Here is an 11693-nt window from a genome sequence, read left to right as displayed (position 1 = left end):
GAAAAAATGAGGAAAATGTTCTCAAAGTTAACATCATAATCGTAACAGATCAGATTACACAATTTTCTTTAAATTTAAAGTTAAATAATTAATAATAATAAATAATATTAGTTTAGTTTATATTTATTTATCATAAAATCATGTCTAGTAGCAATTATAATTAATGTATAAATATATAGTGAATACTGAACGCTCTAAAGCTTAGTTCCACATTTTCATATTCTTATTCTTATTTTTAATAGCTGCTCAAATTTTCATAAACTTCACCAATCCAGCAACGGTTGAAAACATTTCTATTCTTCACTCGACCATAGATAACATAAAAATTTTGCAACCTGTATCAACTTCTTAGAAGCCGTTGATGAGGTCATGACTCTTGCAAATAGTTTAAAGAACGACTTGTCTCATCTTAGAAAGCAAAGGTTGATCAACATTATGGAGCAGTTAAAGAATCTGGAGAACCAACCTGAAGAGATCAAACAAAGGATTGAGGACATATAGAGAAAACTACAATAAGATTGTTTGTTTGTTTAGTCGGATTACAATAAGATTGTTTGTTTGGAAACACTGAAGATAAAGAATGTAAGAGAGAAAATCCAAACAAAGATCATGTGTTATTCAATCATTGATTTTAAAATACATATCAAAATTATGGGTTATTGGTTCTATGATTTACAAATACTTGTTAAATTTCTCATGTTATTCATTTAATGATTTGTTTTTGGATTTCAAATCCACATTATGTTTTATTGGTTCTATGATTTTAATGGATTTGGAAATCCAAACAAAAATCATGTGTTATTCAATCATTGATTTTAAAATACTTTTCAAAATGATGTGTTATTGGTTCTATGAATTACAAATGCTTATTAAAATCCCATGTTATTCATTTAATGATTTGTTTTTGGATTTCAAAATCCACATTATGTTTTATATGGATTTGAATGGATTTGAATGTGTAAAATAGAAGGATTCAAATCCAAGGATAAAACATGTTATTTTAAAATCCATGTGTTTTGATTTTTAGAATTTATAATTCCATATGGATTTAGAAATCACCTCTCTAATAACACCCCCTAAAATGAATTTGAATGGATTTGAAAGTGTAAAATAGAAGCATTCAAATCCAAGGACAAGGATAAAACATGTTATTTCAAAATTCATGTGTTTTGATTTTTAGAATTTACAATTCCATATGGATTTAGAAATCACCTCTCCAATAACAACCTCTAAGTCTCAATATTCAAATATTGTTGTTTAGTACTTTAATTTGTCTTCATTCTTTTTATGATCGGATGTTCTTTAAGACTCTGCGCAACTGTTGTTGTTCACCAACCTTCTCTAGAATTGTCTTTCTTTATTAGAAAATTATCTTCTTCCATACAAGGATTTCATATATCACCTCAAGCTTTACATCAACTTCAATGATTTCCCAAACAAGAGCACTTCCACCAGCAACAATCTAATTTTAACCTTGGTTGTAATCAATAATGACTCAGCTTGGGGAAGTGCCATAGAGTTAATAACTAAGTAAGTTTTTAATAGAGTAACAAAAGGGACTAATTTCTTCAGTTATGGATTAAAAATCATTATGCAGAAACAATCCTGTGTTAAAAAAATGTGTAGCAGTTTCAAGGTCGTCTTGAAATTCGCTCTTCTTCTCAAATTAGCCAAAAATGTTATCTACAACGGCCATGTCTGCAACGTTATGTTTGTGAGGCCGTTTAGTAAATAGCAAGCTACTGAGAGGGCTAGAACAATAAGTTTATTAAACTGTTGCATATATATAATTCATATTTATTGTATATCAGTATATGAATACGGTTAATATATTCAAGACGTACGTATTTGAAATAACACATAGCTCAACCTTTAATGTAAAGAAATCTATCAAATTACTAAAACTATTAACTAGTTCAGGTTGTAGTGTAAGTTTTAATCCCTTTTTTAATAAAGTGGAAGTACACAACATTGTTTTGGTAGACTTTATAATTTTAATAAATGGTTATAAATGGTTACAAATAGGTTATAGATTAATCCATATATTAATTGGTTACAAGTTGATAGTTCAAATATTAATGGTAACAAATAAAACCTTAATTGTAACCGAAAATCTTAAATGGATATTCCAAATTGATAGTTCATGGATATTCCAAACTTTATTTTCGGAAGATCACATTGTTTCCAAAGATCTACAATCACAATATTACCAATTTATTTTCCTGAGATTTTATTGATAGACCACAACGTTAACCAAGTTATTAAAGGGGATAAAAATATACTCTCAATCACAAAAAAAAAAGTACACAACTTTTTTTTTGTATAATAAAACGGAATTACACAACTTTTTTGTAGAATATATAATTTTTATAAGTTGGTTACAAAATAGATAATATATTAAATATAAGTTGGTTACAAAACAAAAGTTATAGATGAAATCTGTGGGCTATATGAAATTACGAATATACTTAAGAATATCTCAAAGAATCCTCTTAAAGATAATATTCCAATGATTTATACAATTTCTAAAAAAAATCTTAATTATTCCATATATTATTACACCATATATAGTGTTAGGCATAAAAATGTACTGTTAGGCGTAAAAAAGAATAAAATCTTAGCAATTAATCACACTTAATCGTGATTTCCGAAATTTCATTGTGGATTTCAAAATAAAATCTGACCTAACACCCTTCTAAACTTTTAATATAAATCAATGTCTTTAAAACTGGACCGGAAGGTGAACTGGAAGTCTTTCGGGTCACTGGGTCAACAAGTCGGACCGACTGAATTACGGGTCAATTAGTTTATTAGTTTGATTACATTTTATGAATATAACATCTACTTTTCTATAAATATATGAACAAAACATACATAGTTAAGTACTAAACAACTAAAATTAAACTTTTAAATGATTAGATAAAATAACTAACTGATTCTTTTATAAATAACAACATCTATAAATAATTTGGTTTGAGTTTAAAGTGTGACCAAAATAAAGTAACCAAAATAAAGTATTTTAATTTTAGACCGACAACCTAGTCCAATCCGCCGGTTCAACCACCGGTTCATGGGTTTTTAGCGGGTTTTTATGGTTTTTTGTGGGTTTTATTTGTTAGTTTTTTAGAGGTTACCCGGACCGGAATACCTATCGGGTTGTAGTTGGATCGAACCGATCGGCCGGTCCGGTCCTGGTTAAAAAACATTGATATAAATCATTCAGATCTCCATTCACCAAAATACATCTCTCATATTCATACAAAAAAAAAAAAATAATAACAATCGTTTTTCAGTTTACAATGCTAAACGGTCTTATAAATTATAATTTATTTTGAAATTATAATACAAATAAAAGGAGAGCACGGGTCCAAATCTAGTAGTTTATGTATATCTCTAACACATTATATGTTAACAACACTCAAAACTACATTTCACTACTACTCTTCGATCGCAATAAGTAGGCAATCTCTCTTAATTAGCGCACACGACTCAAACATCAGTCAGCAAATTTACAAGCTCCCAAGGATATTCGTCATACTTTGCTTCCATCCATGTCTCGAATGTAGTCCAATATGTTTAGGTAAGTACGAGAACTTGCGATGGAGTTTTTATCCTTGAAGGATATTTGTTTAGATATGGTAAAGTATGGTAAGCTATGTTTGATGGATTTGTCTCAGAGAATGGAGATTATATTATTCTGGGATGGAATTTTTATGGATTTATGTTTATAAATTAGACTCGTCATAAACGTTTGATAGATTTGTCTTAGATCACTTCTAAGAAGACCTCGTAGGGATTTAGTTGATATAGTATATTTATTAGGTTTTGAAGATCATGATTGTTGGTGGAACGTTTCTAGTACTTTAATTTTGGTAGTTTGAAACCTTTCTTTGTTACTCTTGCATGATTATGTAAAACTATCTAGAAAAAAGGAATAATTGCAAAGGCAAAGACAGAATTAGGTTATAGTCAAAATACAATTGTAAGTTTCTCAGCCGATCAGAACAATGAAGATGTCACTACGTACTCCGATCCTAGAAGTTAATTCAACGTACATATTGGAGTAGAAAGTAACACAACCGCCTATATTAAGTTCACCAATTCTCCATCACTCTGAAACATCAACAAAACTACTTTCTTTTTTACAAAAAATATCCCAAAATTTTTTCTTCAATAACATGAGATATTAGCCAAAGTGGTTTTCACTAGGCTGTTACCTAGTTACAACAAGGTGGGAGCTCTCTTCACTGACAAGCACGGAAGCACCATACCATCAATCTACCACCACCATATGATGAGGATCTATCTATCTTACATCTCTTGTAGATTGGATCAGAAAATATCTAGCTAAAGTAATCTTGAGATCTGACTTGATCAACTAGGCTAAATATATATAGCGAAACAAAATCCTCTCAAAACTCTTCATAATCTCCATTTTCCATTAAGTATATAAGTATTACTTTATAATATTTCAATGTGGTTTGGTTTTCAAGGTTTTATTTGTTTTTCAGTTTTATAAATATGAAAGTAAACGAATACATATGAGTTTTCTCTGATTGATTAGTTAGAAACTCCACCTTGTGTTGCTGCCTGGAAGGATCCCTGCTGCTTGCCTGCTTTGCTTATGTCCCAGCTCCCCGAAGTCCCTGTCTGACAGATCGGCTGGACGTTTTCCCGCAGAAATCTACAACCAAACCAAACAGGGTATAACTACCAAGTACCAAATTCAATCAAACAAAAAACGGACAAGAGAGTTTTCTCTGATTGATTAGTTAGAAACTCCACCTTGTGTTTCTGCCTGGAATAATATTCTTATTTAAGTTTTTTCTTTCTACATAATTTGATTATATTTTCATTAATTGGTATGGAACGGCAATTATCCGGTTTAACAGACTTTATGTTTACTGTATTCGTTTTACGAGCCGCGCTGATTTCATTTTTATGGGCCTTCTATTTGTCTTTTTTCTCTTATCGCCCAATAGATTGGGATACTTTTAGAGCTTCACGTGTTTTTTTTGCAACCATATATACATCATATAATTAAAAAAATCATTCGATTTTTCTTGAAATTTCAATTTAAACAATAATAATATGAAGAACAAAAAAGCACATGTGAGTCCAATATGTTTAGGCAGCTTGCGATGGAGATTTTTCGTTGAAGAATTTTTATTTAGATAAAAATAAGACCATTGAGACGTTATTTTTCTTCAAAAAAAGTGTCTTTTTTCAAACATATATACTTCATATAATTAAAAGATTATTTCCTAATTAATTTGAAGGGAAAAAATGAGGAAAATGTTCTCAAAGTTAACATCATAATCGTAACAGATCAGATTACACAGTTTTCTTTAAATTTAAATTTAAATAATTAATAATAATAAATAATATTAGTTTAGTTTCTATTTATTTATCATAAAATCATGTCTAGTAGCAATTATAATTAATGTATAAATATATAGTGAATACTGAACGCTCTAAAGCTTAGTTCCACATTTTCATATTCTTATTCTTATTTTTAATAGCTGCTCAAATTTTCATAAACTTCACCAATCCGGCAACGGTTGAAAACATTTCTATTTTTCACTCGACCATAGATAACATAAAAAATTTGCAACCTGTATCAACTTCTTAGAAGCCGTTGATGAGGTCATGACTCTTGCAAATAGTTTAAAGAACGACTTGTCTCATCTTAGAAAGCAAAGGTTGATCAACATTATGGAGCAGTTAAAGAATCTGGAGTACCAACCTGAAGAGATCAAACAAAGGATTGAGGACATATAGAGAAAACTACAATAAGATTGTTTGTTTGTTTAGTCGGATTACAATAAGATTGTTTGTTTGGAAACACTGAAGATAAAGAATGTAAGAGGGAAAATCCAAACAAAGATCATGTGTTATTCAATCAATCATTGATTTTAAAATACATATCAAAATTATGGGTTATTGGTTCTATGATTTACAAATACTTGTTAAATTTCTCATGTTATTCATTTAATGATTTGTTTTTGGATTTCAAATCCACATTATGTTTTATTGGTTCTATGATTTTAATGGATTTGGAAATCCAAACAAAAATCATTCAATCATTGATTTTAAAATACTTTTCAAAATGATGTGTTATTGGTTCTATGAATTACACATACTTATTAAAATCCAATGTTATTCATTTAATGATTTGTTTTTGGATTTCAAAATCCACATTATGTTTTATATGGATTTGAATGGATTTGAAAGTGTAAAATAGAAGGATTCAAATCCAAGGATAAAACATGTTATTTCAAAATCCATGTGTTTTGATTTTTAGAATTTATAATTCCATATGGATTTAGTTATCACCTCTCTAATAACACCCCCTAAAATGAATTTGAATGGATTTGAAAGTGTAAAATAGAAGCATTCAAATCCAAGGACAAGGATAAAACATGTTATTTCAAAATTCATGTGTTTTGATTTTTAGAATTTACAATTCCATATAGATTTAGAAATCACCTCTCCAATAACAACCTCTAAGTCTCGATATTCAAATATTGTTGTTGAGTACTTTAATTTGTCTTCATTCTTTTTATGATCGGATTTTCTTTAAGACTCTGCACATCTGTTGTTGTTCACCAACCTTCTCTAGAATTGTCTTTCTTTATTAGAAAATTATCTTCTTCCATACAAGGATTTCATATATCACCTCAAGCTTTACATCAACTTCAATGATTTCCCAAACAAGAGCACTTCCACCAGCAACAATCTAATTTTAACCTTGGTTGTAATCAATAATGACTCTGCTTGGGGAAGTGCCATAGAGTTAATAACTAAGTAAGTTTTTAATAGAGTAACAAAAGGGACTAATTTCTTTAGTTATGGATTAAAAATCATTATGCAGAAACAATCCTGTGTTAAAAAAATGTGTAGCAGTTTCAAGGTCGTCTTGAAATTCGCTCTTCTTCTCAAATTAGCCAAAAATGTTATCTACAACGGCCATGTCTGCAACGTTATGTTTGTGAGGCCGTTTAGTAAATAGCAAGCTACTGAGAGGGCTAGAACAATAAGTTTATTAAACTGTTGCATATATATAATTCATATTTATTGTATATCAGTATATGAATACGGTTAATATATTCAAGACGTACGTATTTGAAATAACACATAGCTCAACCTTTAACGTAAAGAAATCTATCAAATTACTAAAACTATTAACTAGTTCAGGTTGTAGTGTAAGTTTTAATCCCCTTTTTAATAAAATGGAAGTACACAACATTGTTTTGGTAGACTTTATAATTTTAATAAATGGTTACAAATAGGTTATACATAGATTATAGATTAATCCATATATTAATTGGTTACAAGTTGATAGTTCAAATATTAATGGTAACAAATAAAACCTTAATTGTAACCAAAAATCTGAAATGGATATTCCAAATTGATAGTTCATGGATATTCCAAACTTTATTTTCGGAAGATCACGTTGTTTCCAAAGATCTACAATCACAATATTACCAATTTATTTTCCTGAGATTTTATTGATAGACCACAACGTTAACCAAGTTATTAAAGGGGATAAAAATATACTCTCAATCACAAAAAAAGTACACAACTTTTTTTTTTGTATAATAAAACGGAATTACACAACTTTTTTTGTAGAATATATAATTTTTATAAGTTGGTTACAAAATAGATAATATACTAAATATAAGTTGGTTACAAAACAAAAGTTATAGATGAAATCTGTGGGCTATATGAAATTACGAATATACTTAAGAATATCTCAAAGAATCCTCTTAAAGATAATATTCCAATGATTTATACAATTTCTAAAAAAAATCTTAATTATTCCATATATTATTACACCATATATAGTGTTAGGCATAAAAATGTACTGTTAGGTGTAAAAAAGAATAAAATCTTAGCAATTAATCACACTTAATCGTGATTTCTGAGATTTCATTGTGGATTTCAAAATAAAATCTGACCTAACACCCTTCCAAACTTTTAATATAAATCAATGTCTTTAAAACTGGACCGGAAGGTGAACCGGAAGTCTTTCGGGTCACTGGGTCAACAAGTCGGACCGACTGAATTACGAGTCAATTAGTTTATTAGTTTGATTACATTTTATGAATATAACATCTACTTTTCTATAAATATATGAACAAAACATACATAGTTAAGTACTAAACAACTAAAATTAAACTTTTAAACGATTAGATAAAATAACTAACTGATTCTTTTATAAATAACAACATCTATAAATAATTTGGTTTGAGTTTAAAGTGTGACCAAAATAAATTATTTTAATTTTAGACCGACAACCTGATCCAACCCGCCGGTTCAACCACCAGTTCACGGGTTTTTAACGGGTTTTTATGGTTTTTTGTGGGTTTTATTTGTTAGGTTTTTAGAGGTTACCCGGACCGGAATACCTATCGGGTTGTAGTTGGATCGAACCGACCGGCCGGTCCGGTCCTGGTTAAAAAACATTGATATAAATCATTCAGATCTCCATTCACCAAAATACATCTCTCATATTCATACAAAAAAAACATAATAATAACAATCGTTTTTCAGTTTACAATGCTAAACGGTCTTATAAATTATAATTTATTTTGAAATTATAATACAGATAAAAGGAGAGCACGGATCCAAATCTAGTAGTTTATGTATATCTCTAACACATTATATGTTAACAACACTCAAAACTACATTTCACTACTACTCTTCGATCGCAATAAGTAGGCAATCTCTCTTAATTAGCGCACACGACTCAAACATCAGTCAGCAAATTTACAAGCTCCCAAGGATATTCGTCATACTCTGCTTCCATCCATGTCTCGAATGTAGTCCAATATGTTTAGGTAAGTACGAGAACTTGCGATGGAGTTTTTATCCTTAAAGGATATTTGTTTAGATATGGTAAAGTATGGTAAGCTATGTTTGATGGATTTGTCTCAGAGAATGGAGATTAATACTCGGATGAGATTTTTACGGATTTAGTTTTTTATATATGGTAAATTAGACTCGTCATAAGCGTTTGATAGATTTGTCTTAGATCACTTCTAAGAAAACCTCGTAGGGATTTAGTTGATATGGTATATTAATTAGGTATTGAAGATCATGATTGTTGTGGAACGGTTCTAGTACTTTCATTTTGGTAGTTTGAAACCTTTCTTTGTTACTCTTGCATGATTATGAAAAAACTATCTAGAAAAAGGGAATAATTGCAAAGGCAAAGACAGAATTAGGCTATAGTCAAAATACAATTGTAAGTTTCCCTCAGCCGATCAGAACAATGAAGATGTCACTACGTACGCCGATCCTAGAAGTTAAACGTATATATCAAACAAAGCTTACCACTAGAGTGAAATAACTGAGAGAGCGCACTCTTCGTGGAAACACAACCGCCTATATTAACTTCACCAATTCTCCATCACTCTGAAACATCAACAAAACTACTTCTTTCTTTTTTAAAAAAATTATCCCAAAATATTTTTACACGATGACAAGCACGGAAGTACCATAAATCTACCACCACCATATGATGAGGATCTATCTATCTTACATCTCTTGTAGATTGGATCAGAAAATATCTAGCTAATCTTGAGATCTGACTTGATCAACTAGGCTAAATATATATAGCGAAACAAAATCCTCTCAAAACTCTTCATAATCTCCATTATCCATTAGGTACATAAGTATTACTTTATAATATTTCAATGCGGTTTGGTTTTCAAGGTTTTATTTGTTTTTCAGTTTTATAAATATGAGATTAAACGAATACATATGATGTTTTTAGGATCAAGTGATAGCAGATACCAGGTATTCCCATCAATCTTTTTGAACAACAAGAAATTTAATAGAAAAGGAATTGAAAACAGACCAAATTAAACCATAACAAGTCTTGCATCAAGAAAAACAACAACAACATAATAAATCTCCACCATCAATCAATCTCTCACCTGTGGAGCTTTTCATAAGTTTCCGGCTCTCTCTCTAGATAAACCTTCCTTGAACCACTCCGTCACTTAAGCAAGCAGGAACCGGAAGCATCTCAACCGGTGGAACCCCAATACTTTGCCTAACAAAAGGATGGCTCAGCAGCTCCTCTGCGGTGGCTCTACCCTCCGGATCACGCACAGTGCACTTTCTCACAAAGTCGAAAGCCATCGGTGATAGAACCTCCGACAGGAAAATAACTCTTTCTCTTACACTAACAAGAGACGGCGGCCCCAACATCTTAACCACCATAACACCTAAAGACCATATATCAACCGCCGGCGAGATAATCCTACGTGGCCCGACCGCCTCTGGAGCCAAGTAACCGGGGCTTCCCTCGAAAAGAGACCCTTCCAATGGTATAGGTCCATTAGGCTCCTCGGATAAACCGAAATCAGCAAGTTTGAGTTCACAAAGCTCTCCATGAGTGTAGGTCTTGAAGATGAGTATGTTCTCTAGCCTGAGATCACAGTGGACGTAACCTGCCTGGTGAAGATCCTTGAGCCCTTTAAGAATCATGAGTGTGCAATTCCCGACCACGTTCTCCGGTAATCTCCCACCGGCTTTGGTTAGCATGTCTTTGAGTGAACCATGCGGTGCGACTTCCATGTAAATAGAGCAGACCTTGACATTGACGGGCATGGTTTCGTGATAGATGATAGGGCTTTTGGGTCGTACGATGTTGCAATCGATGGAGTTGAAGCGATGTAAGATCCTTAATTCTTTCTCGAGATTCCCTGAGTATTTGCGGAGAGATGTTTTCTTAGCCATGAGCATACTATCGTTAGGGGTTCGAACGAGAGAGATGTAGCCATAGTCGCCTTGGCCGAGACAGCCAAGTATTGGTAAGGTGGTCTCTTCCAACATCCACGAACTGGACGACATGGCAGTGACAAAATCTAGGGCTGATGTTTTGTTTTGTCTCTTGGTTGAGATGGAAAATGTGAAGATTACTTGTTTCGTTGTACTGTATATATAGTACAATAGACATTAATTGGTAGAGTTTGACTCAACAATTTCAGAATCTGTATTATAAGTAATTATTAAATTGTATGTGTTTAATTGAGATAAGATATCTACGAAAAAAGGAAAGCAATATGAGAGGGACTATTTTTTATATAGAAGAAAATCTATTTTCAAAAAGAAAAGCTATAGTTAACATATATGATAAAGTATTTCTTAGTTTTCTTTTTTAATTTATATACAGAAAATCTTGGAAAATAAGATTTGATATACTTATATAGTATAACCTCCATAAATTAATACTCTATAAATTAATAAACACTATAAATTAATAAATTTTGTTGGTCCCAAATCGGGCTAGTGTAAAAAATAACAAAATTCGATAAGATAATAAGATAATATTTTTTTTGAAATCCTCATATAAAATATGGTCCCAATAATATTATAAATTAATAATCATGTAAATATATATATGTATATTGCTTATATATTGATATAATAATGTATGCTTATCCTAAAACTCATATCTATAAAAAAAAATTGTTGTGTTGTATTTTCAAAAATATAATGAAATAAAATATTTTATAAAATATCATAAAATTGCTAAATTAAGTTTTCAGTTTCTACGTATACATCATTTTGATAGTTTGATATACTATTAAAATATGATAATTGTTATTTTCATAAAATTGAATTTATGTATACATATGTATACATGAATTTGTTTATAGTTTTCGTAATTTCTTGTT

General features: G+C 30.6%; 1 protein-coding gene across 1 annotated transcript; it reads right to left on the bottom strand.

Moving 5' to 3' along the window:
- Window positions 1-9712: 9712 nt before the first annotated feature.
- On the bottom strand, window positions 9713-10928 carry LOC104715708 (mitogen-activated protein kinase kinase kinase 20-like). The gene has a single exon (XM_010433092.2). The coding sequence runs from the start codon at window positions 10864-10866 to the stop codon at window positions 9979-9981; it is 888 nt and encodes a 295-aa protein (XP_010431394.2). The 5' UTR covers window positions 10867-10928; the 3' UTR covers window positions 9713-9978.
- Between the last annotated feature and the right edge of the window lie 765 nt (window positions 10929-11693).

The sequence above is a fragment of the Camelina sativa genome, chromosome 9 (genome assembly GCF_030686135.1).
Source record: "Camelina sativa cultivar CO46 ecotype springtype chromosome 9, ASM3068613v1".
NCBI lineage: Eukaryota > Viridiplantae > Streptophyta > Magnoliopsida > Brassicales > Brassicaceae > Camelina > Camelina sativa.
This window is presented reverse-complemented; position numbering and strand designations above follow the sequence as displayed.